The sequence below is a fragment of the Haliotis cracherodii genome, unplaced genomic scaffold (genome assembly GCF_022045235.1).
Source record: "Haliotis cracherodii isolate W230 unplaced genomic scaffold, xgHalCrac1.p SCAF_16, whole genome shotgun sequence".
Taxonomy (NCBI): Eukaryota; Metazoa; Mollusca; class Gastropoda; order Lepetellida; family Haliotidae; genus Haliotis; species Haliotis cracherodii.
Genome location: NW_027266271.1, coordinates 8,218,772 through 8,245,664, shown reverse-complemented (window position 1 = coordinate 8,245,664; position 26,893 = coordinate 8,218,772). Strand labels below are relative to the sequence as shown.

At 40.8% G+C, this 26,893-nt stretch overlaps 1 protein-coding gene across 2 annotated transcripts in view; it reads right to left on the bottom strand.

Moving 5' to 3' along the window:
• Positions 1–26,472, bottom strand: part of LOC139463786 (cytosolic 5'-nucleotidase 3-like) — a 36,931-nt gene extending 10,459 nt beyond the window's left edge. The window contains exons 1-6 of one of the 2 annotated variants that reach the window (XM_071245094.1): positions 26,374–26,472; positions 21,275–21,373; positions 14,013–14,082; positions 11,960–12,006; positions 11,336–11,421; positions 1,320–1,409 (exon numbers count right to left, since the gene is read on the bottom strand). In XM_071245094.1, the coding sequence (XP_071101195.1) occupies positions 1,320–1,409; positions 11,336–11,421; positions 11,960–12,006; positions 14,013–14,082; positions 21,275–21,373; positions 26,374–26,382 (401 nt within the window). In that variant the 5' untranslated portion in view covers positions 26,383–26,472. Of the gene's footprint in view, positions 1–1,178; positions 1,269–1,319; positions 1,410–11,335; positions 11,422–11,959; positions 12,007–14,012; positions 14,083–21,274; positions 21,374–26,373 lie in introns of both variants that reach the window. The other variant, XM_071245095.1, reaches the window with a different exon arrangement.
• Between the last annotated feature and the right edge of the window lie 421 nt (positions 26,473–26,893).

Below are 26,893 nucleotides of genomic sequence, written 5' to 3'. Positions count from 1 at the left end.
GGCATAATGAGTCCAATCAAAATTGCTTAACAAACTAGACATGTCGTTTGTAAACAACATGGATTTCAATGTGTAGATTTAGGTCGCCTGCAGGATTTGTGAAGCATGTGTACCGTCAACTGGGTGTCAACAGATATTTTCCAAATCTTTTCAAGTTTTTAATCAAGATGCCCAAGTGATTCGATGCACTTTGCGAGGTAAGACCCGTTTTATTACAACATAGATTTTTATTATTGATCAGACCGTCTTGACTGGGCGCCACCATTTTGTTTGAAGCAAATGCAAGTGACATGAGAGGCGGAACCTAATTCAACAGGAGGGAGTTGTAATATAGCCACTGGTATTGCTACGATCGAGCCACAAAATTCCAATCTCGTATAGCAAGCAAGGAAATGGAACTGTCAGTTAATGCCCTTGCCTCTGGAAGATGACAAACTCTGAATGTTTAATAAAATTAAACCCATGTATTTTTCAACCTGAACCAAATCAGAACAGAAGCCAACCCAAAAACATCATTGACTATCCAGTGTCTTATATCACCAGGTTACCATAATAATGTTAACATAATAGGATATGATGTAATAATTATCATAGTTCCCTTCACCTGTTCTCTACCATAGCTTCATTTCAGAAGAGATGTCGCCATTTCTACTCTCCCTTAGTAACCTCCCCACTGCTCTCACATGAGTATAATTTGCTCTTACAGATATTTACATACCGGTAAGCATTTCATTGAAATTGGACTCAAAATGAAGCTTTGGTAGTGAATGGGCCCTAGGACCTGTTTCACAAAGTGATCTTAGCGCTACAATTGTCAAAGGTCTATGTTAAGGTATGGTTATTACAATCAACTTAGCACTAAAATCACTTTGTCAAACAGGGCCCAGGTCAGTATCCCAAATTAAGTGTGATCTGGGGCCCTTTATTTTTCTCCTTTGTATTAAAATCAAAGGATTCCAAAAATATTTAAAACTTTTAAGCTAAGGGACAAAAAGGTTAAGACAAATTTATGCTTAATTTGACACTGCATGGTCACTAACAACAGAAAGGATACATAACAGTACACTGGATAATCAAGGATGCTTCGAAATGATGCACAAAAGAATCTCTTCCCATCACCATTCCCTGACCTGTGAGAGCCCTAACATGGCTTCCCTCTCCCACAACAAGGACCTCACCTTAACAAAAGCTTAGCCTTAGCTACCGATACACTGATGTCCTGAGACCTGATGCCAGAGCCAACGTACATCGCTACACCAGCTTTATACCTGAAGAAAACAGTAGAGAGTGTGAGGGGGGTTGTCCTTGGGAAACGTTACCTGAGCCGTGAGGAGGACTCCTTGACCATCTGGACAATGCCATCCTTAGATATTTGACACTTCATCATTAGCTCGTGAGCTGATGTCCACCTATGGTAGAAAGAGGGGAAAGTTGGATATGAGTTGACATCACATATAGAACATGCTTCAACATGTTAAAAACATTGCAGTGCCTATACTACGTACGTATGTACACTCAAGCTATAACCTGAGCATGCTAAGGGGAAAATGATTAAACAGTGCACTGCTTTTAAATCTCAATTATATGTCATTCGTATCAATACATATTGTTACATAAATAGCTTCAACATGTGTTCAGTGACTGGTTTTATGACTCATTATCATCAGTGTTTGAAATAATTTTAAACCCAAGACAGTCGGGCAGTATAAATATTGAAAAATTGCAAAAATAAGAGAAAAATCACATCTTGATTCAGTTGAAATAATGGAAACAATAATTTGAGACAGTACAAGGAGTTGTAATAAAGCTGAATACATAAGTAGTCTTAAAATTATCTTCCAGACAGTTGGAGGAAAATTTCATGGAGCCTGACAGAAAAGTTCCCAGCCACAGCCAGGTGGGCAGGCTGCTATTTTGAACACTGATTATCATATTGGCTTTTTCTTATCAAGTCTACCAGTATTGTGTGTATCAGTGTTGTCCTCATAAACCAAGTAATGATATACATGATATGAAAACTGTACATGCCATACACAAGATATACACATGGTATATGCATGCTCTATGTACATGCTATACACATGATATATGCATTCGATGTACATATATATATATACATGATATACACAAGATATATACATGATATATTCATATGTATATGATATACATGACATATACATGCTATACACGATATGTACATTATGCATGCATTATATGTAATCATATGATATGATACGCTTTTATTTTCTTTGTTATGGATATACAAACATCAAACATTTCACACACTTTAACCATGGTTAACTCCTATATAGTGTAGTGTGACACACGTTGTGTCTGGAACAAAGCTCCGTGGTAGGATACACAGCGTGACTTCACTGTACCGTGTTGGCCATATCATCATGATGAATAGTAATCTAGCTTCAGGAACTAGTCTTCCATGTAAACAGACCCCATGAACAGTTACAAACATCATAGCCTCTCTCTATCATGGTATATATAAATAATGATATAAAAATAAATGCACAATTGCCATCTATACTGAAATACTGTTGTATTCAGCAAACAACCCTTCCTATAACAAGCACCAATAGTCTTATCAGTGAAACCTGAAACCAGGTTACCCTGATCGATAACAAGCAACACCTGCAAGCAGGCGGCCAGAATAATATACAATGTAGATGGGATAAAGCTGATGTTCATAGTTTTGTCCATTATTTAAATAATCCATGGTGTATATAATATTCACAACAGTGAGATAGCTGAATCTATCTGTGTAATGAATCCCTTCTGTCTGCTGAAACAAATAGTGAGGTCAGCATGGTCAGATATCAACACTATCATGTCCTGTAACTCACACAGGCAGTGCAGGCATGACACCTTAAGGCCATACATTTTTTATTGCTTTGTTTCATGGGACTGCAAACTACTGGAAAGCAGCCATCCCGAGAAAAATATAAAACATAACAGAAAAAAGTGTTATCACTATCCCCCATCATGGGGCATATTAGAATTCTGTTTGTTCATATAGTCGTGAACATAAACCATACAAAAAGAGTCCGATAAAGCCTTAACGTCATCAGATCAAATGTGAAATTAATATACAAAACAGGCCCTTTCTCTGGAAAAACACTCAGTATTGATAAGTATCTCTTAGATAAGCTAGCTTCAATAGTTTCTGAGAAAATTTGTCCCCATTGCACACACAATGCACAAAATAAAATAAGATTGATCAAGGGCCGTAACTGAAAAAAATGGGTTTTTCAGATTAAAAACGATGTTTTATTGGTCTGTTTTCAGTCGTACAAAATGGGTAACTCATACCTCTAGTCGCCTGTTAAAAGGAAGCCAGAAGCTGGAATGTAAACAATAAACTTGTTTCCGTCCGGTTGCGCACGCACCTCCCTATGACATGTCACAAATCTCGAAGAATAAGCCATCAAGCAGGACTGGACTGGATTACTTCCCTGTGGGGATGGCTGGGTGGGAACGTACGACTGAAAACAGACCAATAAAACATCGTTTTTAATCTGAAAAACCCATGTTTTTGTCTGTTTTCAGTCGTACAAAATGGGTAGAATTCGACGGAACACTGGAAGGAGGGTCGGGAAAGTAATCAGGAAGTGACCTCTTTCACGTCGAATGTACCAAGTTCCTCACCCCTGTAGTCACAATATAACATTCGACCAGATGCACGGACGAGACAAATTGTTTATCACGAACGCACAGCATGATTAATGCTCATCCACACACAACTAATTATTGATGCGACAGGACAACTGCACGCGTCAGTTGAACTGCGATCGAAGTGGTCGACGTATAGTTTAGTTACAAAGCAACTCGCAGTATACAAGGTAACTAAAACAGCATGTTTAATGCTCTTCGACCCACAAGTAAATATCGATGCAACAGGACAACTGCACACGTCAGTTGAATTGCGATCGAAGTGTGGTCGGCTTATAATGTAGTTACAGAACGACTCGTCGTATCCAAGGTAACGAAAAATAGCATGGTTAATGCTCTTCGACACACAACTAATTATCGATGCAACAAGACAACTGCACACGTCCGTTGAATTGCGATCGAAGTTTGGTAGGCGCATAATTTAGTTACAGAGCAACTCGCAGTATACAAGGTAACTAAAAAATACGAGCAGTACTATAAAGTATGGGTGACGATGCATACACCGAATAACCATAATAAAACAGCCGAAGTACTGCATGCAACAAAAACCATAAGAATGCGTACATTCACCAACAGTTTTTATTGTAACCTGTTATCTGGCACGAAGTGTCGAGCTTCGTGCAGATGAGAGGAGGTGGGAGTTGCGAGTCCTTGCGCCTCGTAAGCTCTGAGAATGACCGCTCTCAACCAAAAGGAGAGAGTATTATGCGTAATCTCTTTCTTTGCATTGGTTGAGAGCGGTATGAACAGCCGTCGAAAATGTTGTCGTCGCTGTTCAGATCGCTGCAGGTAAATACGAAGCGCACAAACTGGGCTTTGCTGAGACAATGTCGAACGCGTCCCGATCGTTCCCGGCTCTTAAGTCTTACTAGACAGGTAGCGCAGAATGATATCGAGGTCCCAGGCCGGCAGTCGGAATTAATGTGATTAATCTTTCAACCATGAAGGCACATAGAATTTTCTGTAATTCCGGTATTTTAGTGAGCCTGTCGCGCGTAGGAGACGGCTCGTCCAGGTAGAAGTCGACCATGATCGCCTGCCGATGGAGCCATTCTACGACCATCTTCATGATCCGTGTAATGAAGTCTTCCCCCTACCGGTAGCTTGTCTAAAGGTAGTAGACTCCGACGACGATGACAGTGGGGGACGGACCTCACTACCTCCCCCGCTGGCTTGCTGTCGACAGCATAGCAAGTGGATGTAGCTGGTGACGAACAGCAGTGTCCATGGATCCCCAATGCCTGTCTACTACAAGAATCTGGGAGGGCGCTGGTTTCTTGAAGAGTAGCCCCTAATCCAAGTCCCTACTCATGGGTGACGAAAACAGCATGCCATAGATCGGGTAACGCGATCGAACAGGTGGTTTGCTGAAACTCTGCCCCAGCAGAGCAGAGGCAAGTTCTAGTCCATATCGTGAGCCATGGCTCTGAAGACATCGGGATAAGAAGACTGAAGAGACTGCGGCGTATCTACAACCTTAAAGCCAGCATATGTCGGTTTGTCATCATCTTTTGATAACTCAGGCAGAAAAGTGAGATAGCCAAGCCATAGCCAGGCTGTTGTCACAATCCATCATCGACGTCGATTGTGTAGATGTAGATGAAGGGACTGGTGTACTGGTCGATGGTCCATGGACCTCCGACGTAGTCGAATCCGTCTTGGTCGACGCAGTCGAGGCGAGTACCGCCGTCGTGATCTGGGCTATCAAAGCTGGGTCGACATGAAAGTGAGACGAGGGTGACGATCGATCATTATCTCTACGACGCTGATCTCCCCAAAACTCCCTTCGAAAGCGTCGCACGTGCCCGTGGGGACGAGGGCTACGATCTCTAACTGTAGAAGTACAACGATCCCCATCGTAGTTATCGTCCGAATCGAACTCCCGACGACCTCGAAGGCGACGAACGTCCTCATGTCATTTACTGTCTCTCGATGAGGCACTCGACCTGTCGTCCCGGGGCGGGAATGACTTGTAGAGTGGGATCCGTGTTCACTGTCGACCTGCACGACGTCCCTATCGTCCTATCGTCCCTATAGTCCCCTCATGGTCCTCGTCACGAGCCGGTCCCGTCGTAACGGGGGTGGCTGAGTGCCGCTCTCCATCAACCGATTGACGAAGATCAGTCGTGCGGGTAGTATCATCAGCAGGCGAACGGTCACGTGTCTTGTCAAAAACATAAGTTGACTGGGGCGGGTCTTATCAACTGATTTCTTGAGTGTGGCCGACATGCCACCCCCAGGCCCAGATGTAGAGGCTGCAGAGTCCAGGGATCCACCCGATGACCTACTCTGCTTGTAGCGCTGGTCAGTAGCCCGCTTCGCCAACGCACGAAGATATCAATTAAAGTTTATTAAAGTGATCACATTCTTTACAACGTTTATCCCATGAACACGTTGAAAATCCGTCCTTAATCATGCAGGAAGGACAATACTTGTGAGGATCTACTTTAGACAGTATACTTTGACACGAGGCAGAAAAGCCCGACATGTTGCCACGTGTATAATCAAGTCAAACAGTGAAACACAAACAATGGACTACCAAGGATTACATTCCAGGAGTCTACAGGTAAGACATACTATTATTACTGTATTAGAACAACAACTGTAGACACACGATAAGTACTAGTAGAATACAAACTAGCAGTCTATCGTGAAAGTCCTTCTCGAGCGACCAGCTCAGAGGCGCGCTGAGAGATTTGTGACATGTCATAGGGAGTTTATTGTTTACATTCCAGCTTCTGGCTTCCTTTTAACGTGCGACTAGAGGTATGAGATACCCATTTTGTACGACTGAAAACAGACTAAAACATATAAATTATGGGACCAATTTTCGAACTCAGTCTTGACAAGTATCTCTTAGATAAGAATGCAAACATTCATTCATGTAATATCAGTAGTTGCTGAGAAAAGTCCCATTTCACTCAGCATGCACTAAGTTACCAGTAACATCAGCGTAACTTAAAATAACTTGAATAGTTATTGAAAAAAATTGAGATAGAAAATATGAAATGGACAGATGGACACGCAAACTCCGTTCCTGTATCCCCTGCCCTACTTTGTGGCGGGGCATAACAATAATCATTTTGGTTATGTCTCCCGCTAGTAATCATGGTAATATAGACCCTATTATATAATAAAAGATTTTACATATAAATTCCATGTCTACATCAATATCAGTGATTCAAGAAGCCAGCTGCAGCTCTAACTCCACGGCAGAATAAATAAAGAAATATATTGACGTGGCTATTTATTTTTATTTTTATATTGACCGACCTTGTGAGGAAAAGCTGGAATACATCCGTGAAACATAAAATTTAAAAAATGTGGCCTAAACCTATATTCACACGAGCAGTGCGATCATGACATCTTAAACCACTCTTTTTATTATGGACATTCTACTCACAGCTTTGTTATTATTATTATATTATCATGATTATTGCTAAAATTAAAAAAAGTCAAGTCTGACAAAAAAATGAAACAGTTCATTGTCATTTTATTATCAAATGCAGTCACAAATAGCATGTTTTTTGTAGTAATTTCCGGACATGTTCGAATGCATTTATCAATTCATAAAAACTGAATGTAACAAATCACATTACAGTTGCGAACCAAATCAATTGACTTAGGTTTTTGTTTGGTGTTTAACACCGCACGCAGCAATATTCCCGCTATATGACCATGATGACGGTGGTCTGTGAATAATAGAGTCTGGACCAGATAATCCAGTGATTAATATCACTAGCATCGATCCACGCAATTGGGATACGATGACGTGCATCAGCCAAGTCAGTGATCCCGTTAGTTGCCTCTTACAACAAGCATAGTCACCATTTACGGCAAGCATGGGTTGCTGAAGACATATTCTTCCCCGGATCTTTACAGGTCCAATTGACTTAGTAGTAAAACGTAGTACAAATACATCATTTACATAATGGTTCTTATTTTTATTTACTAACATAACACTGATAGCAGGAATATTTGATATTTTATGCATCCTGACCGTTGAAATTTATAGTCATATGATGACGGTAGGATGTCTTTAAACAATGTTAAACTGTATTACAAAAGGCTGTAGGAAAAACCCTCAACTATTTAATATTATTAACCTGACAAAAAATCCCATTCATTTTGGCACACAGGTGCCCCTATATTTTCCAGGGTAAACCCTGGTAGTGTCAGTACTTGGACGAAACAACAGCTGCCTCACATACATTGTACTCTCAGTTATAGTAATGGGACATATATTACCATCATTATGAATAACCACAAATGAAATTATTTATCTTTTATTACACAGTCTAGACATGATAAGGTGCAAACCATGCTAACCAACAACTGTAAATTTTACAATAAATTGTATATTCATAAATCATAAACCTATCCTATCTCAAACTATGCACTTCTTGTTCGGTCCTGAGGGGAAACACGCTTGAACAAAGTTGCCAACTTCTAAAAAAACAACCCACCCGAAGACACCCCTGCATAACCATGGTCACCTCCCAAACCAGCAGGTGTGTGTTATCCTGTGCATGGCGACCTACACAAGCTGATCTCCTTTGTCTGTAACTTCATCTCTTTCTCGTCGCCACACTGGGGTGACGTGTTTGATCATTAGAGAATACACTTTGGTTTGTTATTTTCTCAACGATTTCCCTATACTAAGCAGAGCCATTTTTATACCATGCTACGGGGAATATTCATATCAACCATGCTTACCAAAAACTATCCCCTATCAAATCACAGATCATATGTGATTATGCATTATCATGGCAATAAATTTCCAAGTACAACAGGTGAGGGAACAAAGTGTGTGAAGCAGCTGTTGCATCTAAATAACTGTCACTGTAGCATGTCTATCATTATGGGACTTCATTTCATACCAAAGAATTGTCTATGTTGTAAGCTCACCAATATCAGTATACTGCCTCAATAACTGAAGCACTAGCAGAGACTAAGCCATATATAACTTTATGAGTTTGTTTACAAAACTGACCAGCATAAGTAACTTGAAATTAGATTTGTTTTTAATTGACTTTGAAAAACAAAATTGGGCAAGCCAGCTTGGGTTTGCCAACTATGTAATCAACAAGACTGACAGCTGCTTTAAAGACAAAACCACTTTCTATTTACAAACTGATGGCTCCTAAAGCAACGTCAGAGTTAGCAATCAAAGCCTGAATCAACACACTTGTCCTCCTTGACTTTCATTGTAAATATTTGTGGGTGAAAAAAGATGACAGAATCTGTGAGACTAGTGTCAAGCCATTGATTACCAACACTGCTCTCATTGCCCTGTCAAGTTGAAGGTTATCTTTGTTTTTTGGTTATTTTATGTGTTGTTTAACACCTCACTCAGCAATATTCCAGCTTTATGACGGTGGCCTGTAAATCATTGAGTTTTTCAGTCATTAACCTTGTTAATACTACTGTCGGTTACTTTGGACATAATTTTTTTTGTAAACTTGTTCTTGACCATCTACCTTGAAGTTTTAGACAAATACATTGATTTAAGATTGCTTGGATCTAATATCATCTAAACTAAGTTTCAAAAGAAACACAAATCTCATATTGCAACCTCCAATCTCAATAATATCCAGTAACAGTATTTGCACAACAAAAGACATACCTTGTTCGAAAACATGTCAAGGTACATATGACTTGTCATATTTTGATGCCATTGTTTTTTTTCTTTTTTTGTTTGTTGTTTAACGCCACACACAGCAATATTCCAACTATATGACGGCAGCCTGTAAATAATCCCATCTGGACCAGACAATCCAGTGATTGACATCATACACATTGATCTATGCAATTGGGATACGATGACATGCATCAACCAAGGTAGCGAATGTGTCCCACAAACACAGGCATGCATACATCAGGCATGTACACCTAGACATGAGGATAATCTGCACATACTAGTCAGCACTGTCACAACATGCCACGCTTGGGAATTAAGGGGGCATATAATTCACAGTTACCATCCACATCGTGTACTGATAGCTTTCTTTGGGTCTATTGGGTCTTATTAAGCTCACAACAGTGATCAGGGTTTTACGCGATGCACAAACATAGAGAATGGATGCAGAAAAAAATATACTACCTCCCCAGGGATGCACAATACTCAATAATTTTTTAATTTGAAGTTTACAAGATATACGAATTTTCCATTGGACGAGAGGTCGGTCACATGACCGCGAAATTGACGTTCATAAGTGTATGAACAACACAATTTGACGTTCATACGTTTTTCACGAGGCCGTGTTCTTGAAATGACGTAAACACTGACGGACTACTTCCACATTCCTGGGGAAACCCCTGGGAATTCCCTAGGACGAAAACATGCATAAGCGTTCTTTCTGATCATTTAGAACCTTTATTCTTGGTCTCAGCGTTTCAGTATACATTGAGAAATGTCAGAGAGCGTGACTGCATGATTGTTCACGAATATCCTCGCTACGGCCTATCCTAATGAACAAACGAAGAAACATCTAAACTATCGTAGTATCGACTCGATCCATGCCTAGGCTGACATTGACCGTCTCCAGCAATCTATGAATTTACCTTGGTGTCTGTTTGACGCAAATTTATTCACCTTTCAATGATCGGCCAGTTGATCAATGATGACTAACACATGTAACCGCCACAGGTTCATTAACAACTTCGGAAATCTCTCCCGTCACGTTTATCGTGTCGGCCATTTTGACGTCTTGTACTTGATGTAAATGTATTACGACGCGCTGTCATTGTGACTGACTTACTGAGGTAGTTCTTTACAGACCTTTCTCATCTAATGAGGATATGATTTGAATACATGTGCTGCGTAAGATGTTTCTGAAGAGCATGTTGTGCATCCATACGCCCATGTCACCTCTCTTTTTGAGGAACTATTTTACGCCGCGATATAGCTGGTTGTTGTATGGCTGTCAGTGTAAACATGAAGTCACACGTACTAAATAAAATTGTTTTTAGATCTTGGCCTACACATCCTTTGGGGTAAGAAATTGTGATAAAAAAATTATAAGAATTGACCTTCACTTTGTGTGAGTTCATTGGAATATGAACCTTCATAGAGTGAGGGCCAAACATTGTATGAACGTCGTCGCAAGCTCCGACGTTCATACAGTTTGGCCCTCACTCTATGAAGGTTGATACTCCAATGAACTCACACAAAGTGAAGGTCAATTCATAATTGTACTTAAAGCATAGCATGGGCAAGTATGGGTGTCCTTTACTTCATCCATCAAGCAAGACCGATGTCCACGATTTACTACAGATTCTTAAGTTTCGTACAATACAGTACACCATTTCATAACTTTACAGGATCCTCATATTGCCTGCAAAGACTTTTTAAATTAATTATTGAGGTCTGTTGGATGGATGTCTGCATGTCAATGGGAAATATAGGTCTGTCAAGACTTATGGTATGCCAAAGGCTACATTGGACAATTATCTTAAGTGTTGTTAGACTATTAGGTTTCCTAAAACTGTGATTTTGTCATGTTTGTACACAAAGAACTCAAAATGTATTGGGGTATGTTAACATATCTTGTCTTTTTTACATAGATATGCAGGTTATCTCACTTCGTCTGAATCTCTGGACTTAGAACTTGGAATTAAAGTAAAGTCTCATCTTTTGTGGTTGTAGACTTACCATTCTATCATAAGGGGAATCTTCTCTTCTACAGTGAGATCATGACTGAATTCTAGAGGCATGTATTTATTGCGGAGGGCAGTGGCCTGAAATAAAACAAATAATATCATCTGATCAGCCTTTTCCATATCCTGTGTACACATATCAATGCTAGACATGATGGCCATGGTTACATGCTTATGTCAACAGATAAGGGTAACATTATCAACAGCAAGGTTGCCATGGTTACATGTTATGTCAATAGATAGGGGAAACATCAACAGCAAGGTTACCATGATTACAAATAGATAAATCAACAGAAAAGACACTCAAAGACTTTGAAAAGATTAATTTATAATATTGTTTGTTTGTTGTTTCAAACCGCACTCAGCAATATTCCATCTAAATGACTGCTGTCTGTAAATAATCTCTCTAGACCAGACAATCTTGTGATTGACATCATGAGCATCGACCTACACAGTTGGGATTTGATAACATATGTCAACCATATCAGCAAGCCTGATCACCCGATCCTGTTAGTCGCCTCTTACGACAAGCATAGTCGCCTCACACAGCAAGCATGGGTTGCTGAAGACCTATTCTCACCCATTTCTTCACGGGTCTAATTGATATAATAAACAGTACCTGATCTTTGAAGAAATCTGGCATGACATGGCTTTCCTCCAACACATCTGAGAAAGAGCAAAAGACTGTCTTGATTGATGTTGTATGACATGCAACATGTATGATAATAAGAGCCACTATTTATCAGGGTATTTTCATTACTAGAAGCCCAAGGTCAGCCAATTACTGCCTGTGGGCTTCTGCAAATGATAAAGTCCTAAAAAACAGCACTCCTGTTATTATTGTTAACATAATGAACATGGATAGAACTTGTCCTCTGTGCGAAAATATGCATCAAACAACCCAAGATTTGTTTCATTCAAAGTTGTTAATCACATGAAAAACACATCACTAGAGGTAGTGTGATGTCATTCGAACTTTGCCCTTGATTTACTATGGTAGATGTATTTACCTTCTATCTGCACAATACTGCAGTCTGGCGAGTATTTCCTGATCCAAATTGCTATTGTTTTCTCCTAAATATATATGAACAGGACATGTTTGACCCATAAAATGAATATATCATCAGTTGACTTGTGAGGTGCCTGATCAGTCATGTGAAATAACAGAACAATAGAAGTAGCTCCAGTTAAAGTTGGTTAAAGAGTTCACTCGTCATGCCGAAGACCCAAGTTCGATTCCCGACATGGGTACAATGTGTGAAGCCCATTTCTGGTGTCCCTTGCAGTGATATTGCTAGCATATTGCGACAAGAGTGCTCTGAGAGCACAACATCCACCGAATGAATTTTTTAACGAGGTGACATTTTTTTTGTATTTTATGAAATAACAACAGTAGATGGCACTGCATTTGAAACAAATGGTGCAGAACATTTTGTTAGGAGTAATCCAGTCTGAATGCTAATACCATAAGGATGTAGCACACCCACAAAAGCCTTATACAAGGAAACCAACTATAGTTATAGTTATAGTTAGATATTGTGATATTCTCTGGAAACTGGAGGAGGAGTAGATTTCATGAAGCTCGGTAAAACAGGGGCAGTAACTCTGTCAAAATTTGTCGAAATGAAACGGGACTGCGATATGCGTATCATCAACATGTCGACATCTTTTGTGTAGAATGTCAGGGATATTCTCTGGAAACTGTAGGAGGAGTTGATTTCAAAAGCTTAGTACCCTCTGTGGGACGGACAGACGGACAGACAGACAGACAGACAGTGCCACGGCATAATCCCCCTTAGGCCATTCTGGCCCGGTGGGGGATAAAAAGCAGCGTAAAACCATACTCACTCGCTCTCTCACACTTTGCCTGAAAAATTGTGGGACATTTCTAACTATTTCCATCCAATTCAGCTATAATACAAAGTTACCTACTGTACTCACACTGACTGACACTTACTGGACTGTGTGCACTAGCTAACACAGCCACGTTGTGGAACAAATGATCAGGAATGAACAATGAAGAATTTGACAGAAAAACATGCAAAATGAATATCACCAAACCATTTTACACCTTAAATCGATTTCCTGGCTAGCCTGGTGTTTATTGTTCCAAATTTACTATTTAAAATATTTTTTAAGAAGTATTTCTGATCACGTGTCATATAACCATCCCAAATACGCTAAAATTAGGTCTTAACTTTGAGAACATTAAATCGTAACATAACTTCAGCAGCATGTTGCAAACACAGTGATGTCTTCAATGGGCTTTGAAGCGTATACCGCGATTACATCATTAAGCATGTTAACAACAAATTGGCACTAGTCCTAGAGTCCTTGCCAAACTGCCCAAAAGTTAAGGTATCATAACGACTAGTAGAAATTTTCCCTTTTTAAGGATTTTGCTATATTTTTAGGACAAGTGGACTCAAATTGTTAGTTTCACCTGCTGTTATGTACCCGGTATTGATTAGGGGCTAGAAAAGAGTTGAGGCTAGAAAATGTGTGACATGGGGATACACCATGATCACTCGTTTCTTTTCAAATGATTAATTTCAAGATAAATAAAAGAAATGAGCTTTCTTTGATAATGGCAAATCAATGTGGACACAAAATCGTGTTCATGGGATATACAGGATATATCTCTGCTGTGATCACTGCCTGAACATACTTACTGTGACATGTTGCACAAACTTGGCCGCGGTGCTTGTGTTTGGACAGTGTGCTGTCAAAGTCAGCCACCACCTGAAAGATTTTACCATCTTTACACAATGAGCAAAACATCTCTTCGTAATCCTTGAGTAATCAGTAACATGCCAGTTTGGATCAAGTTGACCAATTCAGGACATAAATATACACACCACAGTATTGAGATTAAGGGGTGTTGATTATACCATGGCAGTTCTTAAACATAATCTAGGCTTTAAAACCAACCGTGCACTGATAAAAGCAATAAATGTATAACAAAAAACCCAAACATGGTCATGATGATTGAATAATTACAAAACAATAATAAACAATTACAGAATAACAATATTAGTAAAATCTAAATATTTTTTACATTTGTATACTTATCCTGCATTACTCCGTATTGCATTTACTGCTGTCTTTGACAGATTGACGAACTGTGTGAGATCCAGCTGCTGAAGAAAGTTGTCCCAACCAGCTCAGGAGGCAGCGCCCTCTCACAGTCGGCACGTGACCCGGAAGTCATGACGTCACACAAAAACACATAACTGCTTTAAACATAACATCTGAAACTTCGTGGGGAGGTAGCGTAGCGAAAGGGAGGGCACTTAGACTTCGTAATGCAGGATAAGTATACAAATGTAAAAAATATTTAGATTTTACTAAATTTTTTAACTTATCCTGCATTACTCCGTATTGCATCTTTATCAGACGGCATGGCCGGTGGGCATACCTGCAGATGTGAACCATATTAAACCCTCGTCAAGGTCCGATGAATCCGCACCGCATACAAGTGATGACCGGAACATCTACGACCATTCCTGTCTTCAGGAAACAAGAGTCGATGCAAAAACGAAACGCCCGAATAGGTAACCGAAATACAATGAGGCGTGTAGCCAAAATATATAACTTACCGAAGAGCGAAAGCGAAACGCAGTAGAGCCCTCTAATCTGAGGCGATAAACACCAGAGAGTTCGACGGGCCCCGCTCGGGGAATCGAAGAATCAGCGGCGTCGGCGGCAAAATCTACGACCAATCCCAAGAGCGAATGCGAAACGCAGGAGAGCCCTCTAGGCTGGAGGCAAGGAACACCGGTGAGGTCGATGGGCACCGCTCAGGTATCAGAGAAGCAGCGGCGTTGGCGTCGGCGCCGGTGTCCACATCTACTACCATTCCTGTCGTCAGGAAACGAGAGTTGATGCAAAAAGTTAAACCCGGATAGGTGACAGCAATAGAATGAGTCGGGTAACCCAAAACTAAAACTGACCTAAGAGCGAATGCGGAACGCAAGAGATCCGTCTCGTCTGGGGTGATAAACACCAGAGAGGTCGACGGGCCCCGCTCAGGGTATCGGAGAATCAGTGGCGTCGGAGATAGATGACCTGTTGGGCTACAACCAGGGACCAAAACTGTGAACGCCGGCGACAACTTTCAAGGCTACATCACTGAAGTAGTGGTTGGTGAAGGCGGTGTCCGATCGCCACGAACAGGCTTCCCTGAACGACTGGATGGAACAGTATACCGTGAAGAACCAGTGTAAATACGATCGCCCTGATCTCATTTTATTTCAGGTGATAGCCTTTGGGGGGAGGGTCCAATCCGGCGGCTCATAAGCTTTAAGGATGGCCGTCCGGAGCCACAGGGAAAAGTATTCCGGCTGACCAACGACTGCGACGAAGGGGAGACCGGCAGAAAAAGGTGTTTCCTAGACTTGCGGCAGTCTTTAGATCGTAGAATAACCTTCAGTGCCCTTACTGGGCATAATGACGCTCATCCTCATCCTCGGCACCCACACTGGACGAGGGGGGAGGGGACAAGGAATGATCTATCAGGCTGTCCTGGGAGTTGAGTCTTTACGCTGACGTCCCAGTACGGTCCATGATGAACGGCGCCCTGGGTACCGCATTCGAACCGGGCACGGGAGACGTCGAGGGCGTGCTGTATATGGACTCGAGCGGGAGTAGTCAAAACCAGTAGAAACACCCGTCTTCTACTTAAGGTCGTAGAAGGAAGACGAGGGGAGTGGTTCGAAGGGCGTTGAAGACCACATTCAGATCCAACGCAGGCGGTCCGAACTTGGCCTTCAGGTCTTCAAGACTGAACGAGCGCAGCCAGGCCCGTAGGTCGGGAATTTTCGTCTTTCTCCGATCGTCCGGGATGGCCAGAACGGAGTAGATGGCGACCAGGTGTGTGGGGGTGGTAAGCCCTTCAACCGACGGGTGCTACGCAAGTACAGAAGGAACTGATCCAGGATCTGCGGTGATGCTGTCATCGGATCCTGGTGTTTGTCAGAACAAAATGCCTGGAACAAGCATCATTTATCAGCATACAGTCCCCCTGTAGATGGACGGTTGTCACGTATTGAATCAACCACAAACACAAATGAAGTTGTAATACAGATTTATTCCCTCCCTTAAAGTAATTTTAAATCCCAATAACAATATCTAAATTCAAACTAATACCAAATTAACTAACACAACTAACTAAACTAGCTTCTCCTACCAATAACAATACTACCACCTACTACTAATACTAAAACTTAATACTAACAGTACAAATGTCTACTACTAATAATACAAATATCTACTACTAACAATACAAATATCTACTACTAACAATAAAACTATCACGCTACCCTATCCTAATACTAATAGTCTACTTCTAACAATACTAACACTAATACAAATGTTCTAAGAATAACACAACTAATACACAGTAAAACTTTGTGTGTGTATATATATATATATACAACAACAACACACAACCACAAAAAAAAAACAACCAAAAGATACAAAGCCACTTCACTGTCACTGTCACAACAGTTCTATACAGAACTTTAGAATCTCTGATGTTATTGAGCAGTTCATACGAGAATTCTTCCTCGTAATAACGAATGGTGATCTTTCCACCCAGGCGATGTTGTCCCCACGGAGTTAGGGGTGCCTGTTTACATGGATGCCACGGCTGTGTTCATCCTACGATGTGCCACGGAGACGAAGATACTTCTCTCCTTACGTTGGGTCGGAGAACTTCTCTCCTTACGTGATGTTGGAGGTTGTTACTTCCTCCTACGTAATATCGGAGGTTCTTCCCTCCTACGCACTCTAAGGTTAACCGGCCAGTTCCGGGACACTACAATGTAATATACGCAATTACAGTCACTGAGGTATGTGTCACTACCTCACAATACATACAGCCATGCACCAATACTCCGATTTACATATTACTGAGTTGAACTGTTTATACTTTGATCATGTTGTGGTTATTTGTTACAGTGGCTTTACGCTATTACCATCAATATGTGTATATAATTACGTTTGGAAAAAATACATAACTCAAAATTCTATCCTCTAAAATACAATTCAACATGAAACAATAAATGTAAAAACTTACGCCAACCAGAGTAGAAGTCTCCCACAATATTAGTCCATGCCTTACATGACCATGCTGATTCTGGCTGACTGTACAAATTATTACCCTGCCCCGCTATTTAAACTGACCCCAAAGCCCAAGCTACCCCTGACCTCCCTATTGTTACACCAATTAACTCCCCAGCTATCAGCCGTACCCAGTCACGCTTCCCTGACCCTAACCTGTTCCCATAGTATTACCTGACAATATCTAAAAACAACTCGCTAAGCTTAATATACTAATGTAACCATACCGTAATACATCTATCTGAAGTACTAACATATAATTAAAATATACAAGATTATCTGTGATCTTGACAACGGTGGGCTGAAGCAATAGCCTTGGTTGCTCTAGCCGAATAGCCCTTGGCTTTCTGCAGGTGTGTCAGGCGTGCAGACGATAACATGCGGGTATGAGGGTGTGGCAACAGACCGTGTGGATGGAGCAGAAGGTTGGACCACACCGGAAGTTCCAGGGGTTGTCTCTGGGTATGTTTCGGAGGTCGATAACCAAACTTCTGGCTGACCAATAAGGCGAGACCAAAGTCAATGGCAGGGGTCGAGTGGCCTGGATCTCTGAAGAACCATGGGAGGGAGAACCGGAGTCGGAAAAGCGTACACGCGTAATCCTTCTCAGGAACGATGGAAGGCTTCGACTGCCACAGCGGTCGTATCCGGCACAGGTGGAATGGAAGACGACAGCTGGCCTCATTCAGATATGAGGCAAACAGATCTAGGGTTGGGGTGTCGTAGTCGAAAAGATCAAACCGGACGAAGGAAGGCGATCTTTTCCATCCCTTGAACGCCTATAGGCGCTATCGTTCTTATAGCGAAGGGTTGATGAAACAAGGTTCCTCGTGACAGCCGTGTTGGTAGAGGAGGTCTATTGTTTCCAACATCCGTGCATGGATGGACTGCGACAGGCGCCTGGTTGAGTGGTAGCACCAAGCGTACAGGTAGACATGGAAACCAATCTGTAGAAATACATGGCACCCCTTGCCATGGTAAGTTGACCTAATTCCGGTCGGAGTTGTTGACAGTCCGAGTACTTGACACGTGACATGTAAATCACTCTGCGCAGTAGCCGAGAAAACCGCCTTGGAGTCGGAACTGAGGTGCAAACTCCACACACAGACAATCCTCAATGAACTGTGTGAGAGACGATCAAGTGGTGTACCCGAGTTTTGCGATAAAACACGGAACCCCATGGGCGTCGTGGAAAACCCGGGGAGCGCCGAGGAAGAGTCTCTTTCAGGAACGCTGGCGCTAGGGTAGGGTAGGGTAGAACAGCGTTGGTGTCGGCGATGTCGACGAAGTAAACTCTTTGTAAGTGGATGTCGTCGTCGAATCTGATACAGACGCTGTTCACATGACGCTCTGTTTCGATGGAAACCCGCAGGTCATCTCTCCGGAATCATAGCGCTTTAAACGACGGGATTATGGATAACGTCTCAGTGGGCAAGTTGAATCAGACCAACTGTCTATTGGTTGAAAAGATTCCACCCAGGAAGTAGAACGATAGTCACGATCCCGAAGACCGACGGGAGAGTCGCTTCCCTGACCCTAACCTGTTCCCAAAGTATTACCTGACAATATCTAAAAACAACTCGCTAAGCTTAATATACTAATGTAACCATCTGATACAGACGCTGTTCACATGACGCTCTGTTTCGATGGAAACCCGCAGGTCATCTCTCCGGAATCATAGCGCTTTAAACGACGGGATTATGGATAACGTCTCAGTGGGCAAGTTGAATCAGACCAACTGTCTATTGGTTGAAAAGATTCCACCCAGGAAGTAGAACGATAGTTTCGATTGAAACCCGCAGGTCATCTCTCCGGAATCATAGCGCTTTAAACGACGGGATTATGGATAACGTCTCAGTGGGCAAGTTGAATCAGACCAACTGTCTATTGGTTGAAAAGATTCCACCCAGGAAGTAGAACGATAGTCACGATCCCGAAGACCGACGGGAGAGTAGCGACAGGAGCGGCGACAGTTGTTTCACCATGCTTCTCCGTGTGACGAGTTATGAGACGGCAGCAAGAGAAGAGGGCAGCAAGAGAAGAGGGCAGTGGCGCCGGGGAGGCGATTGCCGATGGTGCCCCTTAAGCCGCAGAAGAAGATCGGATAGTCGGCTTGTTGATCTGAGCTTGATAAAGCTTGTTGATCTGGGCGCCGGAGGTCATCTTAGGCGCCGGATATATCATAGGCGCCTCTAGAGTTACGGAAGAAGCGCCTATGATATATCCGGCGCCGGGCGGCGGGAGCGCCGGGACATCAGAGGCGCCGGAAGCGCCGGGACATCGGAGGCGCCGAGAGCGCCGGGACATCGGAGGCGCCGGGAGCGCCGGGACATCGGAGGCGTCGAGAGCGCCGGGACATCGGAGGCGCCGGGAGCGCCGGGAGCGCAGGGACATCAGAGGCGCCGGGGGCGCCGGAGACATCATGCCAGGGGAGGCAGACTCTACGTTGGGAGCGCTGGAGCCGCCGGTGGAGCAGGAGACCGTGAACGGTCGTATGTCGTGCCATGGGAGGCAGACTCTACGTTGAGAGCCGCCGTTGGTGCTGGGAGCACTGCGAAGCTCCGCTGAGCGCTGCTGCCGTCAACGTAGGTGGGGGTCGACGAGCACGTTGAGCGAGGTGTGTCCTGGATACTCGTATGAGCTGAAGGATCACAGCGACGAATGACTGCAACATCGGCACTGCCTTGTGAAAGTACAGGGCGTCGTACAATCACGGCAGAAAGGGGCGGCCCCGACCAGATTTGTTCCCGCGGCAACAAGTGCAGCGAGGCAGAAAATCTGGAATTTAAGCAAAACATAACTATGTGGCAAAGCCACAAAGTGCGGGAAGCATAATGTGATTCAGAAACTTTGTATTTCAATGAAGTTTATGAGATCAAACAATGACGCTAAAAGGTAGCGAAAAAGCATAGCTTTAAGCAAACACATAACCATGTGGCCAATCACAAAGTATGGGAAGCATAATGTGATTCAGAAACTTTGTATTTCAATGAAGTTTATGAGATCAAACAATGACGCTAAAAGGTAGCGAAAAAGCATAGCTTTAAGCAAACACATAACCATGTGCAAACACGTAACCATGTGGCAAAACCACAGAGTACGGGAGACATAATGTAACTCAAAAACTTCGTATTATATTGAAGTTTATGAGAAGAAACAATTACGCTGAGAGGTAGCGAAAAGGCAAGGCTTTAAGCACACCAAAACAACATACATCAATGTAATGTATTACCCAAGCCAAAGAGAGAATTCAAAACGCAGAACACGACATTACGTGGCCACGTGGTGAATGGCTAAAATGGCGGGAAAGAAAACAAAATGGCGGGAACAACATTGCGCCCGTAAATTACTGTGACGTGAGCCACAGACGAGCGATAAACGTTACAATTTACGAATGGGAAGACCCTAAGGTCACGGCCCATAACAGGTAACAATGTAGCAGCATATAATGAATGTAGAAACACGCAAAATATAAAAAACAAATAATAAGCTTTAATTTCCACAAGGGATACAAAGTACGTCTGTCCGTGGAGGTGACAAAGCAGTTATGTGTTTTTGTGTGACATCATGACTTCCGGGTCACGTGCCGACTGTGAGAGGGCGCTGCCTCCTGAGCTGGTTGGGACAACTTTCTTCAGCAGCTGGATCTCACACAGTTCGTCACTCTGTCAAAGACAGCAGTAAATGCAATACGGAGTAATGCAGGATAAGTTAAAAAAATTTATGATACCGAACTGTACACCTTCCTCTTTTTGGGCAAATGCTCTACCACTAGACAATGTAGGTGGTCTACAGGTGAACAATGGTATACCTGTAGTTTACTTGCTCCATCCTTAGTCATGTGTTCAATGGCTTTCTTCACAAACTCGGGATCCCTGATGTGGACATGCTTACTTTCCAGCTCTGGCACCTAGAACATGGAGACATAGTGGAACATGAGAACTGTCTGTTGGCTGACTAGTACTTTTAAACATGAAATTATCATTCAAGTTGACTAGCACATATGAACTTAGACAAATCAGAAGTCAACATGGTCAAAGTGAACTGTGAGTGATAGAAAAATAACAGGTTGATCATGTATCACAGTCAAACACTGTTATCAATATGATATAAACTAGGCAAGCATGGCCAAATTACATTTCGATACCATCATGCCCATATCACCTGCATTTTCTTTGAATCTTTGCAAGTAAAATACATGAAATATATATGATTTGACTACTGAAAAATTTCTGACACACCTTCCAGCAGTGCCATGTAACATCAGAAGTGCAGGTCATTGCTCAAAATATTCATACAGAAACTCAGAGCTCTAACATTGATCACAGATTAATTGTAATTACAGTGGTCCCTTGCTACAACGCTACCAAATGGGGTCTTAATTATCATCATGATCATGAACTAAATACACTACATACACAACTGAAGTAATTAAGGTTTGAGAAATGCTGTATATAGATAGGCAGATGTGACCTTGATGCATAAACACATATCTGCATAGATGATAGATTTAGATATTAACAATATAAACTAATCAAACACTCCAGCACAAAAAATGGAAAGAACAACAGAAACTCTTTTTAGTCTCTAGCCCCCATGAAAATGTAGATAAGGAAAAACATTAAATAATGTTAATATTAGTAATTCCTAATAGTCCTATCATGCCTTCACTTTTGTTATTTGGAGTTGGGACTATGTTGAAGCCACAATACAGACAATGTGTATCCAGTCACTCCGGTCCAATAGAAGAAAAGGTAGTTGTAGTCCTTCCATTTCTGTACTCAATGTAATATGCATTAAAGTGCATCAGTTGTAAAACATTATCCTCCAACAATGAGTATAGCTTCTCTCAAAAATCCTTATATCTAACATGTCTGAGTGGGACAAAATGGGAAGTTTGATGAGTAAATATCAGGGTAAAGTTGTTCTTAACATTTGTACTTCTGGAGGCCATATTGTAGGAAGAGGTTATCTGGTTGAAGATAAACAGCTTTTTGTTTACTTGTGTTTATACCATCTTACATCCACTGCTATTGCTTGACACAAAAATACCCAATGAGAAATTGATTGGCATGTTTGGAATAGTGGTCTCTTTTTCCAAATTTCTCAAAGATACTGTTTGCTTGAGCTTAGAGCCAGATCAAAATCTAAGCATGGTGAATTTACAAAAGGCCCACAAAAACTAGGTTTGACAAATACAGCATGTTGAGCAATTTTGGAAAGAGCATGTGCCAATGATTGAGTTCACAGTGACTAGGTCGACCCAAGGGCACATTCTGTGTAATTTGACACTTTAATTTGTAACTTCCAGTTAGAATGCAATTCTGGGGTCCTTGGGCATGTGGGCACCTGAAGGCTTGTTGCTGCAGTAATTGAATACAGGTTTAAATCCTTATCCTTATAAGCATATTGTATGTTTCACATCACATCACACTGGCTTCACCGCATGTTTATTACATCCAATCTTATCATGGTTATACATACATAATGGCATGTAATGTAAGGGAGAGCAACACCATGTGGGCACCAGGCCCCTTTCATCCTTCACAATACATCTTAGCCACGACTCATACACCACGCAGTGTCTAAGTAAAGAGGGGTCCTGGGGTTCTTGAGATTTTCTGCATTTGGCACCACTTACCACTATTACCACTTTAGCACAAATCACTGACAGTTGCATATATGAGCCAATAAGGACAAATAAAGTAAAATACAAATTGACAGATATCATGAATTGGCCATGATATAAATAATATATGATGTTCATATCATGAAATGGTGGATGATAAATTTCTCTATGATAAAGGGGCACTGATCTAAAGCAATATTCCCCGGGACTGGTTGTTGTCTTTGTTATTGTTTTTCACCGTTAGTACCCGGATGATACGCAACGCAACTGAGCGTGACCAGAGACTGGGCTACCGTCTGCAAGGACAGCAAAATAAACTTGGAGGCAATTTATGTTTTACCCATTTCTGAACACTGATTGGTTAACCGTGATCTATAAAGATTTCAACAAAGAGCGCATGTTAATTAATTTCTTCAGCCTAAACAAACAGACAAAATCAAAGGCGTAGCTCATCGGTTGTCGTCATTTGAAAATATCCCTGATTGTTATAGTTTTATAAAAAGTATCAATGCAGTGAAAGCATTTTCGTATTTCGGAGTGCGTCGATAAAACGATTACTACTCCCTTGTTGTCATCCACGTTTTCTGGTACAACCCTACACTTGTGTATTTGTCGTCATTCACTTGATGCTCAGTTAATGAATTTATTACAGGTATAATTAGTGGTAGCACCACTCGGAATACCTGACGAAGGTTCCCATTTGGCATTTATTGTGCCTTGGGTAATTATTCAATCTAAATCCAGTTTTGAAGTGAGGTGAAATGTGTGTTATGTAATATGCATGTGGCAGCCCAGCAAGAGATAAATGATCAGTTGATTTACTTTTTTTTGTAAATCAGCGGATCGTTTGTAGTCATCAAAGGATTAACAGGAAATACATTGATTGATTAATCACTGTTATCTTGCACGGTAGATATGTCAAAAGTGAGTGTCTACTAGGGCTGTTACGATTCACTCACATATTCAGTGTATCAAACCGTAACAATTCATGAATTGAATTCGTTTTCATGGCCACAAGAATCAAATATTTATTAATATGCTATCATGTATATTTACATACCCTGTACCTAAAAATATCCATAACAACATATTATATGCATAGATTTCTTTCAATGACAACACTCTAATAATATATAATTTGATAGTATTGTTTTCACTGGTCATTGTCGCATTTGAGCAGATACTAGTACCTGGATAAGTGCAGTATAAAAATTTATTACATACATACATAAATACATACATACATACATACATACATACATACATACATACATACATACATACATACATACATACATACATACATACATACATACATACATACATACATATATATATACATGTATATATAAATATGATGATGTTATTGTTTCACTGAATATAATAAATAATACATAAACTGATGACTTGTTATTGTAATTGTGAATTAATATTCGTATTTGTTACCCTATATTCGTGATATGAATCGTATTCGACCCATAGTGTATTCGTTGCAGCCCTAGTGTTTACATGTCTAGGTTTACTAAAACAAAGGGAATACACTCATATCCTTGCGTGAAGTGTTGATGTAAAAACAACATACTTTGTTCAAAGGTTAACCGATAATACGATAATAATGGGATTTTGGGGGGAACCGTGGACGTTATGAAAATAGTTGTCACTTGGGCTTTCTCAGCAGACCTTTGAGACTTGACACCTATGTGAATCACCTGACACAATCTAAGTGATATTTGAAAATATTTGATTTTTACAGAGACATGTGACATCGAATAAGTTTCTTTGTACAGATGCAGACGTTTGGGATATTGTTCCTTTGTGTGGATATTCACGCATACATTCCTCAAACAAGGAAGCTGCCTAAAATTATACACATAAATTTGGTAGGTTCTAATTATGATATTCGCATTTTGTTTTCCTTCATTTGCAGTAGCATTGGACAGATTCATTCTTGTTCCCCTATGTCTTGGTTGGGAAATTCTTCGATGCACAATAGACGTTGTTTTCACAAGTCTTTTCCTTCATAAATTACAGTCAATTTGTAAAATGTGATTCTCTCAGGCAATTCATAAAATGTGTAAATATTTATGTCATTTTGACAGAAAAATCTGTTCATTTCTTTAACAGATTGACCAAAATTGGTTAAGACGATCAATAGGGCCTAAAAACATCACAATAGATTATTATGTATGATTAGAAGCCAAACAATATAGAAATGTACTTTTCATCGTAACATTTTCAGTCTCTTGGGGATACCGCCGTGATATTGCTGGAATATTGCTAAAAGCGGCATAAAACCAAACTCACTCACTCACTCTTGGGGATAATATTAAACATAAAAATGTTTGGAATTCGTGGTCATAATAATACAGATGGACATTATTCAGTCAATTTGTAAAATAACTGAATATTCAGGCGTTTAATAAATTTCCTAAGTGAAATTTTTTTCACATTTTGACTGTAAAAATATAAACACGATAAAATAAGCAATGCTTATGAGAAATATTTACTTTCTGTTGCAAGTCAAAATAGTGTAAACGAAAATCGCACAATTACCAAGCAAGTGAGTTATCAAAACTTCGTCATCATTTCTGATGCTACCCACAAAGATACCTACATTTCCTTATTATTTCCAATATGAAATACGACCCTCTACTGTCAATAAAAGTGACAAATGCGCTTACAAATTGCGCAGCACATGCTGCGAACTAGTCTAGGTTTCTGCTATATCATCCGGGTCCGAAAAAAAAACAATAACAAAGGCAACAACCAGTCCCGGGGAATTGCTTTAGATCAGTGCCCCATTAATCACAAAGGTAACCAGCTAGTAACCATGGTTACGACTAAAATTAATCATTTGCGTGTCCATATTACTGTACTGCATTAGATTAAGTGAAATCATCAGTATCTACATACACACTTCGCCAACGCAACGATCTCAGGCCTTGTGGAATTCTCAGTCATCACATCAAATATTAGTGTGATTAGCCTAGTGTAGCTGCAATATACAGATAGCCTATAGGACCTACACACTACACGTAGCAGAACAGAAATATGTTTACAACCAAATATTGTCTGAACAAACACGATAAATGCTTAATACACGTGTATCCAGCACAAAACTAGACATATTTACCGCATCCTTAGTGCATTTCCAAAAATGGACTTGCAAGAGCGTTTGAGAGCTTGCAAGACTCCTTGAGACAGTGAGTAAAAGTTCGTTTTTTTCGTGATCTAAGAGTAAGAGATCGAAAAGCACCTAGATCATGTATAAACATGCTCACCATTTCCATTTCGCCAGCTACGTGCAAACCAATCGGTGTCTTTCCAGTGCGAGAATATTAGTATTGTGAACCAGATTGGAACTGTTCAATTAGATCAACCAACATGCCAACTACTAATGTAACGACGAGTATTATTACAAATGACTTAAGACAGTATTGTGATTTTTTATTCATATATTTATGTGTATAAACATTCATTGGTCAATTAAACTAAAATATGGATAGATCATTGACAAAGTTAGGTGTCGTAATTGTACGTTTTCAAGGCTAATATCCCTTCTTTGCAATAGAAATACTCCTATTTTGTTATTAGTCGTAATACAAAGAGTGTTTTCCTGGAAGGGCAGATAACTCCAAGAAACCTATTTCATTTCAGCGAAACAAATTTGTTTCGAAAGGAAAACGAAAGCGCATGTTCAAAACTGACATGTCACTGTGGAATGTCATATCAATTATCTACAATATAGATATTAAATATATTTGAATAATTTCTTTTACATTTATTAATCGAAATGAGAAC